The sequence below is a fragment of the Mustela nivalis genome (genome assembly GCF_964662115.1).
Source record: "Mustela nivalis genome assembly, chromosome: 6".
Classification (NCBI taxonomy): domain Eukaryota; kingdom Metazoa; phylum Chordata; class Mammalia; order Carnivora; family Mustelidae; genus Mustela; species Mustela nivalis.
In genome coordinates this window covers 3,063,462-3,080,814 of record NC_139025.1, presented here as the reverse complement: position 1 = coordinate 3,080,814, position 17,353 = coordinate 3,063,462, and the positions used below count along the sequence as shown (strand labels likewise).

Genomic DNA, 17,353 nt, shown 5'->3' with positions numbered 1-17,353 from the left:
AGTCTGGCTCCCACATCCCCTGCAGCTCTGACCAGTTTGCCTACACCAGCCCTGCCCTGTTCTCCCACCATGTGTGAATCTTTCTGCAGAATGCTCACCGAGGTTCCACTTCTCTACTATCCAGACTTCGGAAAGTCTGGAAACTTGTCAGGAACTAACAGTTAACCATCCTTAGGAACCCCAAATATAGGGGCGCCTGGGGGGCTCAGTCGTTAAGTGTCTGCCTTTGGCTCAGATTATGATCCTGGGGTCCTGGGATCAAGCCCGCATCGGGTTCTCTGCTCGCTGGAAGCCTGCTTCTCCCTCTCCCGCTCCCCCTCCTTGTGTTCCCTCTCTCGCTGTCTCTCTCTGTCAAATAAATAAATAAAATCTAAAAAAAAAAAAAAGGATGCAAGATGTAAGGAACACTGGACAGCGATGGTATTTGGTGCCTCAGAACTTCTGGACATTGCTGCTGGGTCAGTAACTGCGATCTCTAACTTGTTGGCTGTCCTTCCACCAAACAGTTCATATAAATTGAGCTTTTTTTTTTTTTTTTAAGATTTTTTTTGTTTATTTGACAGAAACGTAGAGAGAGAGGGAACATAAGCAGGAGGAGCGGGAGTGGGAGAAACAGGCGGGAACCCGCCAGGCAGGGAGCCCGATGCGGGGCTTGATCCCACGATGCCGATGCCGGGATCATGACCTGAGCTGAAGGCAGATGCCCAATGACTGAGCCACCCAGGAGCCCCTAAATTGAGCTTTTTTTTTTTTAAAGATTTATTTATTTGACAGAGAGAGATCACAAGTAGGCAGAGAGACAGAGAGAGAGAGGAGGAAGCAGGCTCCCCGCTGAGCAGAGAGCCCGATGCGGGACTCGATCCCAGGACCCTGAGATCATGACCTGAGCTGACGGCAGCGGCTCAACCCACTGAGCCACCCTGGCGCCCTAAATTGAGCTTTTTGAAGGTGGAGTGGATTTCTTGCATAAACAGAGAGTCAATAGGAATGATTAAGACTGGGAAGAACATTGTTCTGACAAGTGTGTGTCCCGACTGGAGACTAGACAGATGCAGTCTGGGCCGCCACGGGCTCACAGTCTGGTGGGAGAAGCAGGAACAAACAAGAGCTGTGGGGAGCCTCAGGAGCGCCTGGAGCCTGTCCTTGAACCTGAGGTCTGTGACCATGAGCAGGAGGGAAGGGTGCAGGGAGAGTGTGCACAGGGTCGGGTGTCACTGAAGCAGGCGCCTATGGGTGGGGGCAAAAGCCCAGACCGCCAGGCCACAGGAGGGGTTAGACTCTGTCCCGAGGGTAATGAGTAACCACTGAGGTTTTAAGGGAAGGGGGAGCATGGTTTAATGGGGGTTTGGAGAGATGGCTTCGCCGTCTCAGTGGGTGTGGAGCCCGCGTAGACGGGAGGGTGTGGTCCCCAGGCAGCTGGAGCGGCTCAGACCAGCCCATCCCAGAACTGTCTAGGGGACAGAAACCCAGTGCTCGTGATTGCTGGCTCACACCCTGTAAACCTCAGCCCTGGAGAAGCTGGGTGCGGCTGTTTGAATACTTCAGTCCTGGTGTGTAGGAGGGAAATGCCACGGTTCAGCATTGCCTGGGGCCGGGGCGGAACCCAGGCCAGAACTGTGCAAAGCTGCTTGTTCCAGCCCTAGACACTAAGGCTTGTCAAAGGAGAGCATGTGACTCTTTCTAACTTTGATCAGAGGTCTTGCCTCTGTGGCTGCAAGAAAGTTACAGTTACGTAAGTGAAAATATTGGCCGCCATCGTGCAGTAAGCTAACTTGAAACAGGGAGTTGTCAGTCTCCTAGCGTCCTGCTGCAGAACCCCAGAGGTGATAACAGGAGAAGTGTTGGGGGAAGCTGCGGAGTGAGCTGAGAGGCATTGCTCAAAAAGTGAGGTTAGTTGGGCAGATCTTTTTTTATTTTATTTTATTTTTAAAAGATTATTTATTTATTTGACAGACAGAGCTTATAAGTAGGCAGAGAGGCAGACAGAGAGAGGAGGAAGCAGGCTTCCCGCTGAGCAGAGAGCTTGATGTGGGGCTCGATCCCAGGGCCCTGGGATCATGACCTGAGCCAAAGGCAGAGGCTTTAACCCACTGAGCCACCCAGGCGCCCCTGGGCAGATCTTTTAAGACAGAAACCACACAGTGAGTTTTAGAACTGTGTCTTTAAAAAATGTTTTTCCTTATTCTTTTTCTTTTTTTTTCAAGATTTTATCTATTTATTTGACAGACATCACAGGTAGGGAGGCAGGCAGAGAGAGGGGGGAAGCAGGCTCCCCTCTGAGCAGAGAGCGCAGGCGCCCCTATTTTTCTAATACACATACACTTAATGTTGGCTTGCTTCTAGAAGACATACAGGAAACAAACTTTGCCATTATGTTGATAATTTTGGAAGTTTTGTTAGGTTTCTTCTGTTCTCTCATCAGTTGTATTTAGGAAGATGAAACCATTCTAGGTATGTGAGCGAACGGTGTTGAGCTGTGTGTTGAGCACAGGGCTGGGGGTGGGGGTGGGGGTAGGGAGACATGCCGCTCTCCAGGCCGTTTGGCATCTGGTATTGGAGAAGCAGGAGGTGCTAGAAAGGGTGGTCTGACCCCTTCTGTTCTTCCAAAAGGCCCAAGCTCAAGCTCCTGGTGAAAGATGCCTTCCCTCTCCCAGAAGGGAAAGAACCTTCTTGATTAAAACAATTCTCATCTTCCTCTAGTCTGCCGTGTATTTCAGTTCCTTTTCCACAGTTGGTGGTTTCTGTTCAACCTGGCGTATCAGCCCAGGCCACTCTCTGGGTCTTCATTTCCCCCGGGGCCTGGGCACATGTGAGACTTGAGTGTCTTTTATTTATTTATTTATTTATTTATTTGACAGACAGAGACACAAGTAGGCAGAGAGGCAGACAGAGAGAGAGAGAGGAGGAAGCAGGCTCCCTGCTGAGCAGAGAGCCCGATGCGGGGCTCGATCCCAGGACCCTGGGATCATGACCTGAGCCGAAGGCAGAGGCTTTAACCCTCTGAGCCACCCCAAGAGACTTGGGTGTCTTGTGTGGATTTGTCTTGAATCAATTTAACTCTCAGGTCCAGCTGCAGACCGCAAGGGGGGTCCGGGAGGGAAGGCTCTGCCTTTTGCATGGTACAAAACTATAAATATTTAAACTACTTTTTGACTATATTTCCATAAACCTTCTTGAGTAACCTGGTTAAGGAGGTGTGCAGGGTGTGTTATGCGCCCTTCTGAAGAAAGGCAGCAGGGAACTGGGGTGACCAGGCGAGTGTGTTTGTGGTGGGATCCAGAATGGGGAGTGTGTGCAGGCACGTGTTCTGGGACACACTTAGCACTCACACCCCACTGTGAAGAGAGCCACTCGCTGCGTTTTCAGGAATTTTGCTAATAAATGGCTGTTACTGATAATTATATACTGAAATTCAATTAAAAGCAAAGATAAGGGGGCGCCTGGGTGGCTCAGTGGTTAAAGCCTCTGCCTTCAGCTCAGGTCATGAACTCGGGGTCCTGGGATGGAGCCCCGCATCGGGCTCTCTGCTCAGCGGGGAGCCTGCTTCCCCCTCTCTCTGCCTGCCTCTCTGCCTGCTTGTGATCTCTGTCTGTCAAATAAATAAATAAATCTTAAAAAAAAAACAAAGATAATATGTACTTAAACTCTATCACTTCTGTTTATTTTACTACATTTTACAGTGTTCTCCGCTTGTGAGGTTGTTTATGATTGTTGTATCTACATGGTAGAAACACCATATAATAATAGGCTGCTCGAAACTCCACGGTGGAGGTATTTACACCATGGAAATCCCCAAATGGGCTAAATCAGGGCTCAATTTATTACTTGGTTGATTGACTTGACCTAGGGAAGTGAGGGAGAAAAGCTAGGAAGAGAGCTTGAGGTAACGCGTGTGTCTTGTCTGTCACCATCCCACTGTGAGAAGCCCCAGCTGAGGAAGTAGGCTTCTCGCGTTCAGAAACCAAGAAGTTTCTCATGTCATTGGCAAATAGGGCTTGTTTCACTTTTTTTTTTTTTTTTAAGATTTCCTTGCACCTCGAAATGGTGAGCCTGATGTATTGAGATGCCCTGAAGGCAGTGCCTCCCGAGGGAAGAGGAATGTTCATCGTGTTTGTTGTGATATTTTTGGGGGGTTTTTAAGTTTTAACCTTTCTTTTAATTGACTTTGAGGTGTAATTTGCATACAGTGAAATGAATACACCCATTTAAAATGTCCATTTGGTGAGGTGTGTTTTTTTTTTTTTTTTTTTTAAGATTTGTGTATTTATTTGACAGAGATCACAAGCAGGCAGAGAGGCAGGTGGGGGCAGGCGGTGGGGGGGGGGAGCAGGCTCCCTGCTGAGCAGAGAGCCCGATGTGTGGCTCCATCCCAGGACCCTGAGATCATGACCTGAGCCGAAGGTGGAGGCTTAACCCACTGAGCTAGGCACCCCCGTGATGAGTTTTGACAAACACGAATCTTTGCAGTTTTCACCCCAGTAAAAGAGCGAGCCCCCCCCCCATCTCTAGCAGCCACTGATCTGATTTTTTCTGGAATGCCGCACGGTGCAGTCCCAGAGCACATGGTCTTCCGTGCCTGGCTCTTCCAGTCTGTGTATTGTTGGTTGACTCCTCCGTGCTCCTTTCTGTTGCTGCGGGACGGTGCGTGGGAGACACTGTTATTGGAGGCAGAAGGCAGGGTCAGTAGTTGTTGTTGTTTTAAATAACTTAGAAGAGATTTCTAGGGGCACCTGGGAGGCTCAGTAGCTTAAACCTCTGCTTCCCCCTCTCTGCCTACTTGTGATCTCTGTCAAATAAATAAATAAATAAATAAATATATTTTTAAAGTAAGGTTTAGAAGAGATTTCTAAATTGAGTGGTATTTTCCCCATGAGTTTTGGTTACTCTTTTAATGGACAAACGGAAGGCTAGTCTTTTGATTATTCAAGTGATCTTTTTATTTTCATACCGAGTTTGCTGCAGCCTAGTTTATATACAGCAGTACTCCCTGCTGACGAGGTGTGCGCGCTGCGGTTCAAGGTAGAGAACGTTTCCACCGGCCCAGGAGATGCCTTTGCGGTCCGCCCCTCCCCCCACCCCAGCGCCTGTCCCCCACAGTGTCCTGTGAGTAGAATCCTGCCATACGCAATGTCTTGATGGTCTTGATGTGGCTTTTTCAGGGAACACGAAGCATCTGAGATTCACGTGTGTTGCACATAGTTCTCTGCTATTGAAGAGCACCCGTTGTGCAGACATGCCGTGCTTTGTTTTCCACTCACCAGGCTGTTTCCAGCTTGGGCAGTTATAAATAAAGCCACTTCCAGCAATCATAGACAGGACGGGCATTTCTGGGATGAGTAGACAGGAGTGGGTCGCTGGGTTGTGTGTGAAACGTGGTTTGCATTCCCACCCGGGATGTGGAAGAGCTCACGTGGCCTGCGTCTTCAGCAGCCTGCAGCGTTGCTGGGCACTTCTGGGGCGGTCTTGGCCGTATTGAAAGGTGTGTGGTGGGCGCCTGGGTGGCTCAGGGGGTTAAAGCCTCTGCTTTCGGCTCAGGTCGTGATCCCAGGGTCCTGGGATCGAGCCTCACATTGGGCTCCCTGCTCAGCGGGGAGCCTGCTTCCTCCTCTCTCTGCCTGCCTCTCGGCCTACTTGTGATCTCTGTCTGTCAAATAAATAAATAAAATCTTTTTTTAAAAAAAATTGGATCATCTGTTTTCTTGTTACTGATTTTTGAGAAATTTTATATATTCTGGGAACAAATCCTCTTTCAGATTTGCCTGTGTTTTCCCAGTCGGGGGCTCGTGCTTTTGGTGTCGTAGCTAAATAGTGGTTGCCTAGGGTAAGATTGTAGACCCTGTCTACTGTTTTAGAAGGTAGAGGTTGTTACAGTTTTAGAGTGACCCATTTTGAGTTAGTTTTGTATATGATGCGAAGTAAGCCCGAGGTGGTTTTTCTGCATTCAGGCTGAACTAGCCCGGCGCCGTGGCAGAACGTGCTGTACGCACTGCTCGTGTTAGTAGTGTTACGGTTCCCTCAACTTGGTGTCCTCTGACACGTGGTGTTAAACAGAGGAAGCCAATGGGGGACTTTAATAAGTCTAGACTGTTCGTTACATATATAGGGATTCGTTTAGTTTATGTTAAAACCCTGTGCATTTTGTTAAAGGTCTCAGGATTCTGCCCTCCAAGAAAATCTTGCCATGATTGGATAGGACCCCCAGATAAACATTCAAACCTTCGACCCGTTCACTTCTACGTCCCCAAAAACGAATCACCGTTGGAACAGAAGCTAAGACAATTAAGACAAGAAACACAAGAATGGAACCAACAGTTCTGGGCAAACCAGAATTTGACATTTCGCAAGGTAAGCCTGGAGCAGAGGCTGCGGGAGGAAGAAAGAACAAGGGTGGCCACGTGGGGGCGCTAAGTCCTCTGCTTTTCCGTGTCCCGGTCCTGCCTCCTCCCTCTCTCCCCACCCCTTCCCTCGCCCTCCCCGCCCTCCCTCTGCCGCGCGTCTGAGAATGGACGTGATTCTTCAGTCAGTATTGTGCCTGTCCGGCAGAAATAGTGATCCTTGTAAAACCACAGATTTTGAGACTCCGAAGTATTAAAAGAAGTAGCAGAGCCAGCACTAGAATATGTGTGTGTGTTTATGAAAATAGGGGTTTTTGTGATGTGATTTCATTCTGAGAATTCAGAACTCTCAGCAGCGTATTGTTAATGAGCTACATGAGAAAGAAGCAGAAATGCTCGAATCCAGAAGGAACCTATTTAAGCTTTATATGTCCTGCTGTTGGGACAGGCTGTCTCAGATGGACTGTATTCATCTTACTCTGGATTCATAAACAGACAGGACCTCCCAAAGTTTATTAAACATCTTGCTTTCAAATCGTGCTTCAAGCATGGGACTTTGAACCAAATTCAGACGGCTTAAACCGGTTTGGAGTTGAAATCTCCAGGACACTTCGAGCCGCATCCTAGCCCAGGGAAGATGGCGAGACGAAGAAAGGGCATTCTGATGGTTGTCTTCTTTTAGGAGAAAGAAGAATTTATTCGCTCGAGACTGAAAGCTAGAGGCCTGGAACCCAGAGCTGGATCAGGTTTGTTCCTTTGTCCTTTCTCTGCTAACGTGGTGTGTGTGAGGAACTGCGCGAGGTGAAAAGAAAGGATGAGGAGGGGCGCCTGTGTGGCGCAGCTGGTCCAGTGTCCGGCTCTTGGTCGTGATCTCCGCGTGGTGAGACCCAGCCCCTTACCTCCGCCCGGACTTCGTGGGCCTTCTGCTAGAGATCCTCTTCCTCCTGCCCCTCCCCTGTGCCCCTCCCCCCAAAGAAAGGATGTCCAAGGGAGGAGAGAAACCCCGGGGGCGAGTTGTGGTCTCCTTTGGGACAGGTGCTCTGAGCGTGTAATGGTGGGTCTGCCCTCCTCCTGCTCCCTCTGTTCCCCTTGGGGGAGATCGTCCTTCTCCTGATTTTAGGTCTTGCTGATGGATGCCTTCCCTCTGACCTTTGAACTTCTGTCCCAAGGTCCCCTGGTTCTGCAGCCTTTTCTGCGGAAGAGCGCCGTCTCTCTCCTAGACCAGCTCCACTCCGTGCGTTCTGACCTCAGCTCAGGCTGGCGCCCACCAGCCCCCCGGGAGTCGCAAACGTCACGGAAGCCCTCCTCAGAGCCCCCCCCATTTCTCTGTGAGGATTTCCTCTTGCACATTTCCCCGCACTCGACGGCTCCCTGACTGATATACCGCGTTCCTTCTGGCGCTTGCTGATTCTGGGACCGCGGTGGTAGCTTTCTGACTGGTTCTGTGACCTCCAGTCTTTAAATCAGGGGTCGGCAAACTTCCTGTAGTGGGCGAGATCGTAAGTAGTCTCATTTTCTGGGCCGTGTGGGGTCTCCGTCTCGGCTGTTCAGCTCTGCCGCTGTGTGAAAGCGGCCATGGAAAATACGTAGACTACTGGGCCTGAGTGTGTTCCAGTAAAACTTGATTTCCAAGAGGGCAGGCGGTGGGCCGCGTTTGGCCTGTGGGTGTAGTTTATCAACTCCTGCCTCAAATTCACTCTGCAGTGCAGCCAGACCATCCTTCCCCAAGGGCAAATTTGACATTTGTTGCTTAGCTTAGGTTTTCAGACTCCACATGACTACAGAATGGCGGCTGTGCTCTGGGTCTGGATTGAAGGCCGCCACGGCCCTGCCTGGCTACTCTCCGCACCTCGTCCCCCGTGCCCTGTGCTCGATGTGGCGAGAACGCTGTGCTCCTTTGGTCTCTGCCCCCCTGAGCCGCCTGCTCTTTTCTGGATAGAAGATCCAGAGTAACTTTGATCATTTTCTCTTGCCATCGGTGTTAGGCCTGAATAACATTTCATAAAGTTTGTTAAACAGATTTCTGCTGTCAAAACGTGATTCTCATGGAAAATCAGAAAACCATTGGCCCTAAAAGCCATGTCTCTCGTTGGGCTAAAGCGCCATTCCCTCTCTCTCTGCTAATCCTTAGCCCGGCCAGGATCAGTTCAGGATGGAGAGCTGCGGAAGCCGGACCGTGTGGTGGCGGGCTCTGCCGTTGGCTGCCATCAAGGTGCTGGCTTGGCGGGCTGGAGCCGGCGGGAAAGGATGCTGGGTCCGGTCCTGACAGCACGTGGAGAGTAGCGGCTCACAGTTTCAGCCCGCAGCTGCGCTGGGTGCTACGCTGAGTCCTCTCCTGCGTCTTGGGTTTTAGTTCCCACCGGGACCCAACGAAGTGGCTCCTGCGACTTTTGCCATTTTATTTTATTTTAAAGATTTTATTTATTTATTTGACAGACGGAGAGATCACAAGTAGGCAGAGAGGCAGGAGAGAGAGAGGAGGAAACAGGCTCCCCGCTGAGCACAGAGCCCGATGTGGGGCTTGATTCCAGGACCCTGAGATCATGACCTGAGCCGAAGTCAGAGGCTTTAACCCACTGAGCCACCCAGGCGCCCCAACTTTTGCCATTTTAGAGATGAGGAATCTGAGGGCAAAGTACGTAACCAAAATGACACAGTAAGTGGAGGGGCCTAGATTCTGGCCTAGTGACTCGGGTTCCCAGCGCCTGTCTGACGTGACCTTGCCCCAGTGGCTCTCAGCTTGCCCTGTGCTGTCCTGGCCCCGGACCGTAGTCACAGTTGCCACAGCCCTAAGGGAGGGGCATGCCAGCCTCAGGAGTGTGCTGTCAGGGTCGTCAGGGTCAGGGAGGCTGTGACATAACCACTCTGTGAACAGGTGGGAGAGGTGGTTTTGAGTCTTGTCATTAATATCACAGAGTTCCTGTAGATGGCGTTACCATGTACTGGAAGGTTGGGCTTAAATCAGATCTTTTAATTAACTTGGTAATGAAACAGGAAAGAATGTATCAAGGAAAGGGACACCATAAGGGGAGGCACCCACTCTGTTAGCATTTCAGCCGTTTCCAGGCTGCGGTGATGGTGGTGTGGGGGGTAACACAGGCGTGTCGCCTCCATGGGCCCAGAGTACATGAGTGCGGGGTCCTGCAGACTGAGGGAGGAAGAGGTCTGTTCTAATTAACGATGATGGAGAATCTGCTTCTGGCCCCAAAGAGTAAATTTGGATTCATGGTCCCTATAATATAAATAGATTCCAAGTATTTCAAGAAATTAATTATTAAAAATCAGTTATTTATGGATTAAAAGTTAAATACAGTATTCTCGATTGTAGAAAATGTTTTTTTTTTTTTAAGATTTTATTTATTTATCTGACAGAGATCACAAGTAGGCAGAGAGGCAGGCAGAGATCCCAGGACCCTGGGATCATGACCTGAGCCAAACACAGACGCTTAACAACTAAGCCACCCAGGTCCGCCTAAAATTCACATTTTATTTACAATTAGTAGTAGTCAGCATTCACAGGATATGTGCGATCATCACCATATTTCATTCCAGAACATTCTCGTCACCACAAGAAACCCCGTTCCCACTGTCAGTCAGTTTTCTTCCACCGGGTCCTGATGGCCGCTTAATCTGCTTTCTGTCCTTATGGACTTGCCTGTTCTGGACCTTTCCAGATAAATGGAAACATATAATATGTGGCCTTTGTGTCTGCTTTTGCTCTTTTTAAGATTATGTTTATTTATTGAAAGAAGGAGAGTGCGTGTGAATGGCAGGGCGTGGGGGGCGCAGAGGGAGGGGACATGCGGACTCCGCGTGCTGAGCGCAGGGCCTGCCGTGGGGCTCGATCCCGTGATCTTTAGATCATGACTTGAACCAAAATCAAGAGTCGGACATTTAACCAACGAACCAAAATCAAGAGTCGGATTTAACCAACTCAGCCACCCAGGTGCCCGTGTGTCTGCCTTCTTTCCCTTAAGTGCATGTTTTCAGGTTTCGTCCATGCTGTAGCATGGACCAGGATTTCAAAGGTTTTTTTTAGCTGAATAATAATCTCTGGTGGGGATAGACCACATTTTGTTTGTCCATCAGTTGATGGGCATTTGGGTTGTTTCTGCTTTTTGACTTATGAAGACTGCTGCTGTGAGCGATTGTGTATCATACCTACAAGTGGAATTGCTGGGTCGTATGGTAACCCTGTGTTTAACTTTTTGAGGAACTGCCAGGTTCCTTGCCATAGTGCTGCCTTGTATGACGTCCCCCCGGTCCCCCCGGCAGTACGTGAGGGTTCCGGCTTTCCCGTGTTCTCCCCAACGTGTCCTGCTGTCTGTCTAACCATCCTAAATTACGGCCTACGATTTTAGCTGTCCTGGTGGGTGTCAGTGGTATCTTACTGACTTGATTATTTGAATTTCCCTGATGACTAGTGATACCAAGTCTCTTTTGTGCTTTTTGGAGAAATATCTATTCAGTTAATTTGCCCATTTTTAAAGTGGGTTATTCTTTTTTGTTGTTGTGATGGTTTTTTTTTTTTTTAAGAATTTTTTTAAAAAGATCTTATTTCTTTATCTGACAGAGAGATCACGAATAGGCAGAGAGACAGGCAGAGAGAGAGGGAGAAGCAGTCTCGGAGCCCAATACGGGGCTCAGTCCCAGGACTTTGAGATCATGACTGGAGCTGAAGGTAGAGGTTTAACCCAGTGAGCCACCCAGGCGCCCCAAGAGTTTTTATTTATTTATTTGACAGAGAATGAGAGAGAGAGAGAGAGAGAGCACAAGCAGGTGGAGTCGCAGGTAGAGGCAGAGGGAGCAGCAGGCTCCCGGCTGAGCAAGGAGCCCGATGCAGGGCTCGATCCCAGGACTCTGGGATCATGACCCAAGCTGAAGGCAGACACTTAACTGACTGAGCCAGTCTCTGTGATCTCTGTCTGTCAGAAAAATAAATAAAATCTTAATAAAAAAAAAAATGACGGTGTGGTGCTGACACAAGGACAGGCCTCAGAGTCCAAAAATAACCACAACCGTTCACGAGCAGCTGATTTTCAGTGAATGTAACAAAACAGTTCAGTGCGGCGGGTGGTTGTATGTGGAGCAGCCTCTTCAACAGACGGTTCTGGAATACTTGAAGGCCACATACAAAAATATAAAGTTGGTACCCTACCTTACACCATATACAAGCACAACCTCAAAATGGGTCAAAGACCTAAATGTGAAAGATAAAACTAAAAACCTCTTAGAAGGAAACAGGGACAAATTTTCATCTCCTTGATTTAGTCAGTACATTTTATTTATTTATTTTTAAAGATTTTATTTATTTATTTGTTTGAGAGAGAGAGATCACAAGTAGGCAGAGAGGAGGAAGCAGACTCCCTGCTAAGCACAGATCCCGATGTGGGGCTTGATCCCAGGACACTGGGATCATGACCTAAGCCGAAGGCAGAGGCTTAACCCACTGAGCCACCCAGGCGCCCCACTTCCTTGCATTTTTACATGAATTTTAGGATCTGGTTATTAGTTTCTGCCAAAAGCCAGCTGGGATTCGAGAGGGATTGTATTGAACCTGTGTGTCAGGTTCATCTCAGCAGTGTGAAGTCTTTAAAACCATGAACATTGGAATATCTTTCCATTTATTCGTGTCTCCTTTCATTTCTTTTAGCTGTGTTTTGTAGTTTTCAGTGTGTAAGTCTTAACACTTCCTCTCAAATACATTCCTGGGTCCTTTATTATTTTTGATGCTATTATAAATGGAATAGTTTTCTTCAATATGTATATACGTATATATGTTTCAGTTAAGTGAACTGTGCCCAACATGGGGTTCAAACTCATGACCCCCAGATCAAGAGTTGGTTGCTTCACTGAGTCAGCCAGGCACCCCTGGAATTGCTTTCTTAATTTCATTTTTGGCTTGTTTCTTGCTGGTGTGTAGAAAAATACAGTTGATATATGTATTTTAATCTTATATCCTGCAGCCTTGCTGACCTCTGTTAGATCAATAGTAGTTTGTGGGTCTTCCCCATTAAATCTTAATGTTTAAATTGAAATTAATTTTCAGGCCAAAAAGCAACATTAGATGCAGAAGAAATGGCTGACTTCTACAAGGAATTTTTAAGTAAAAATTTTCTGAAGCACATGTATTATAACAGGTAAGTATTTTTTTCTTAAAATCTGAATATTATATCTGTATAAGGTAGGATTATTTTATTTGTATTTAGTGACATTTATGTTTATATTAAAGGTAGATGTTGCCATAAACCTAGTTTTTACACTTTTAAATAAAATTGATAGCTTAAAGATACTCGGGTGGCAACCCTATGACAGATTGTACCCCTCGTGCTTGGACAGTGCTTTCCACTAAAGGGAACCTGGACTCTTTGGAGAAGCTGGTCTGAGGTGGGAACAGTGCCAGCTAAGTTGAGACACCTTGTATGTCCAAGTGCGGAGGCTTAGAGACCAGCAGGGTCACAGGAAAACAGCACTGGAGCCAACTGGAGGGGCTCAGGCCAGGGTTGAAGCCACTTCAGCTGCATAAAAGAAATGACCACTGTGGATTAAAATACACATCAAATATGCAAACGTCTTTGCAGTCATAACAATATTGAAAAGCTCAGTCACCTCTGGGTATAGGTAGGCAGCCAGCTGTATTCTTTGGATTCTAAAATAGGGGTGCCTGGATGGCTCAGTGGGTTAAGCCTCTGCCTTTGGCTCAGGTCATGATCCCGGGGTCCGGGGATCGAGCCCCGCATCGGACTCGCTGCTAGCAGGGAGCCTGCTTCCGCCCCCCCCTGCCTCTCTGCCATACTTGTGATCTCTCTCTCTGTGTCAAATAAATAAATAAAATCTTAAAAAAAAAATCGTAAATAAAAGAATCCAAAGAAAACACACCTTTCTTAGATTGACTGTATTTCTGGATAACCACACGAAGGAGCATTTTTCTTTGTAGGATGACAGCTAATGCAGAAGGAGTGGTGGAATTAGAATGTTAACATTTTCCCGGGCCGTCTGGGTGTCTTAGTCGTTAAGATCTGCCGTCGGCTCAGCTCGTGATCCCAGGGTCCTGGACTTGAGCCCCACATCAGGCTCCCTGTTGAGCACAAAGTCTGCTTCTCCCTCTTTCCTCCCCACTGCTTGTGTTCCCTCCCCACTGTCTCTCTCTGTAAAGTAAATAAAATCTTTAAAAACATTTTTTTAATTTCTTAAAAAGGTTTTATTCATTTATTTGACAGACAGAGATCACAAGTAGGCAGAGAGGCAGGAAGAGAGAGAGGGGGAAGCAGGCTCCGGGCTGAGCAGAGAGCCTGATGCGGGGCTCGATCCCAGGACTCTAGGATCATGACCTGAGCCGAAGGCAGAGGCTTAACCCACTGAGCCACCCAGGTGCCCCCATTTTTTAAAAATTAAAAAAATTTTTTTGAATTTTTTAAAATTTAAAATTAAAATTTTAAAATCTTTTAAAGCAAATTAACGTTTTCCCAGTGAAATAATGGATCTGGGTCACAGTCATTCACAGCCGCTATAACCATGGGGTAGGAAAGCTGGTGGGGCTTTATAGCATGGGGGTCAGGGTGACGGCTTCTGAACCCTGGCGTGTCTTCTCATCGTACACAGTGAGGCATCTGCCACTGTGCCTCTGTGAGATGCAGGAGGAAGTGGAGGTTCCACCTGTGACATGTCCTTACGAAAAAAATGGAGAGGACTCTAGGCAGACCTCCAGGCTTAATACCAGTTCACAGGAAAAAGGTGAAGGGTGTATGGGGTGGGGGTGAGGGGTTCATAGAAGATCATGTCTAAAATGATAGCCTGAAGGGGCGCCTGGGTGGCTCAGTGGGTTAAGCCTCGGCCTTCAGTTCAGGTCATGATCTCAGGGTCCTGGGATCGAGCCCCGCATCGGGCTCTGCTCAGCAGGGAGTCTGCTTCCCCCCCTCTCTCTGCCTGCCTCTCTGCCTACTTGTGATCTCTGTCTGTCAAATAAATAAATAAAATCTTAAAAAAAAAAAATGATAGCCTGAAAATACAGTCACAAAATGTTGGAAATTCTGGAAGAACAAATGATCTAGTTTCAACAGGTAACTATAGTGTATTTTATTTATTTTTTTATGAAGATTTTATTTATTTGAGAGAGAGAGCACAAGCAGATGGAGGGAGAGGGAGAGAAGCACACTCCCTGCTGAGCAAGGAGCCCGATGCCAGGACAGTCCCAGGACACTAGGATCATGACCTGAGCCGAAGGCAGACACATAACTAGAATTTTTTTTTTTTTAAGAATTTATTTATTTGACAAAGGAAGATCACAAGTAGGCAGAGAGGCAGGCAGAGAGAGAGGAGGAAGCAGACTCCCTGCCGAGGAGAGAGCCCAACACGGGACTCGATTCCAGGACCCTGAGATCACAACCTGAGCCGAAGACAGTGGTTCAACCCATTGAGCCACCCAGGCGCCCCACATAATTAGAATTTTAAACAGGAGGGTCATCCACTTCAGGTTAAAAGAGGCTTCGTGCAGTGTACAGTCCTTCTTTGGGTCCTAATGCAAACAAACCACTGTAAAAGATACTCCATTAGAAGAAATTAAACAGTGGCTGTATATTAGTCTGTACTGATACGTTATTGTTCATTTGATCAGATGCAGTGGTAGTATTGTGGTTACATGTTTTTAAAAAGTGTGTGTATTTTTTTTTTAAGAGAATCTTTTTAAAAAAATTTTATTTATTTGACTGACAGAGATCAGAAGCAGGCAGAGAGGCAGGCAGAGGGAGAGGGGGAAGCAGGCTCCCCGCTGAGCAGGGAGTCCGATGCGGGGCTCGATCCCAGGACCCTGAGATCATAACCTGAGCCGAAGACAGAGGCTTAACCCACTGAGCCACCCAGGCACCCCTACAAAGTGTTTTAATGATACATAATACGTATTTTCAGATTAAATGATAGGCTGTGATGTTTGAAAGGTAATAGCGGCTGTGTCAGGGTGGCCAGGGGAGGTAAAATCTAGAGAAGGGGGCAGTGGCTGAGGCCGGGCGAGCCCACGGGACCAACGCGCAGCGGTGAGATCAGTCTCAGAGCGTGTGCGTAGTGGGGCTAGTGCAATCACGTTACCCTGAGCTCACGAAGTTACTCAGTCGAGCCAGTATTGGTTCTGTTTCTCTGGACCTTCGATTTCTGATGTGAGCCCGTAGCGTGTTTGAAGCCTGCCTCGTCTCTGGTGAGCTGGGTACTCGCCGTGTGGGGTTCAGAGCACAGAGGACCCGCCTTACCCGAGGGCGGGTAGCCGAGGAGCCTCAGCGTCCCCTCCTGTGCTCTCGCCACCTCCTGCCCCTGCCTTCCCTATGGAAAGGGGAAGAGTTGAGTTTCCCTACACTTGTCAGAGTGTTGGTGGAGTGGCCCCGGCTCTTCCTTAGTGACATAAGAACTGTCATCTCGATGGGGTGGAAGCCTTTCTTGTTCATTTAGGACACTGCTTCCCATTCACAACATCACTGAAGGGGACAGACACATAAGGTCGTTCTCCTGAGGAGGGGGGCTTTCTATCCAGCCAGTGCAAAGGCTCCAGAAAACAAGTGCTTTTACCTCTTGCCGTTGCTTCTTTGGAGCCCTTGGTCCGTCTCCTTCTGTGCTGAGACCCAGTAAACCCTCAGAGTCTGGTCTGAAATAAAAGTCCCACGTGCCCTCGCTAGTTCATTCAACTGAAACGCACGGGCACTTACTGGCATTTCAGCTTCCAGGGGCTTAGAACCAGAAGAGTCTGGAGGGGCGCCTGGGGGGCTCAGTGGGTTTAGCCTCTGCCTTCGGCTCAGGTCATGATCTCAGGGTCCTGGGATCGAGCCCCGCATCGGGCTCCCTGCTCAGTGGGGAGCCTGCTTCCCCCTCTCTCTCTCTGCCTGCCTCTCTGCCTACTTGTGATCTCTCTCTCAAATAAGTAAATTTAAAAAGTCTTAAAAGAAGAGTCTGGAATGTGTGCATTCTGTTTGGAAACCTCCCGAGCTTGGCCCATTCAGCAGCATGCAATTTCCAGCACGTTTAGTACAGTAACTCATGGGCAGGGGAGCTCGAGACTGTGAACTCTATCCCAGTATTTGCACGAGCAGCTCTGGGACTCTCTGCTTGGAGACACAAGTGGCCCAAACTCAGATCATTTAGAAAGGAGGGTGTGGAGTTGATGATGCCGGCACGCGTGGTGAGTTACCTGACGTCCGCAGAGTGCTCTGCCTCGTGCTGCCTGTGCACGTGAAGTCACCAGGATGGTCCCTGCTGAGTCCTGCCGGCCATTGGCCCCGGGGCTATACTCCCATCACGCAGCAGTCGCCTCTCTCCAGGAATGCCACGGGACTCTGGGTGCCCCAGGCTTCTCTCTCGGAGTCCTTTAGCAAAATCTAGAGGACTGCAGCAGAATGGGAAAAGGTGGGGGTTGGGTAACACGGGGCACTCACTTTGTTGAGCCTTATTCTTGGTCTTATTCAAACCAGTGGGGGAAGGAAGGCTCTTCTGGCCCATTTAGTGTTAACGAGGGCGGAAAAGGGAAGAGACAGTGGGGAGAGGTGGAGGGTCAGAAGGACTTGCCTGTTGGCTGGGAACTCCCTCAGAGGCCTGGGCACTAGTCCGCAGTTCCTGGGGGGATGTCACATGTGTCTCTCCTGTTTCTCTGTACACAGAGACTGGTACCAGCGTAATTTTGCCATCACCTTCTGCATGGGAAAAGTGGCCCTGGAGAGGGTTTGGAACAAGCTTAGGCCAAAACCAAAGGAGACAGCACGGAGGAGCCCACCCTGACCTGACCACTCTGACCCACCCACCATCGGGGGCCAAGTTTCTGGGAGAAGCGGCTGCTTTAGGAATCCCTTCACAAGGGCTCTAGAAACCTGTAAGTGAGCTGAGTCCCACGCCTGCTTTATGGGGCCCCCTTGGCTTCTGTCAGCACAGGGTGGACTGCAGAACAGGGGGCCTGGTGAGCCACGGGCTGTGGGCCTGCCCTGACTCTGGATTCCAAGCTGGCCCTGGGTCATGGACATGATGTTAAATAAAACCCAAGCACCGTG

General features: G+C 48.7%; 1 protein-coding gene across 6 annotated transcripts in view; it reads left to right on the top strand.

The window, feature by feature from the left end:
- COA8 (cytochrome c oxidase assembly factor 8) overlaps nucleotides 1-17,353 on the top strand; it is a 24,718-nt gene extending 7,365 nt beyond the window's left edge. Inside the window, exons 1-6 of one of the 6 annotated variants that reach the window (XM_082737538.1) lie at nucleotides 795-1,154; nucleotides 6,148-6,345; nucleotides 7,018-7,081; nucleotides 7,505-7,663; nucleotides 12,385-12,475; nucleotides 16,970-17,353. In XM_082737538.1, the coding sequence (XP_082593664.1) occupies nucleotides 1,050-1,154; nucleotides 6,148-6,345; nucleotides 7,018-7,081; nucleotides 7,505-7,663; nucleotides 12,385-12,475; nucleotides 16,970-17,087 (735 nt within the window). In that variant the 5' untranslated portion in view covers nucleotides 795-1,049 and the 3' untranslated portion in view covers nucleotides 17,088-17,353. Of the gene's footprint in view, nucleotides 1-794; nucleotides 1,155-6,147; nucleotides 6,346-7,017; nucleotides 7,082-7,504; nucleotides 7,664-12,384; nucleotides 12,476-16,969 lie in introns of those variants that run through there. The other 5 variants (XM_082737537.1, XM_082737541.1, XM_082737539.1 and 2 more) reach the window with 5 other exon arrangements.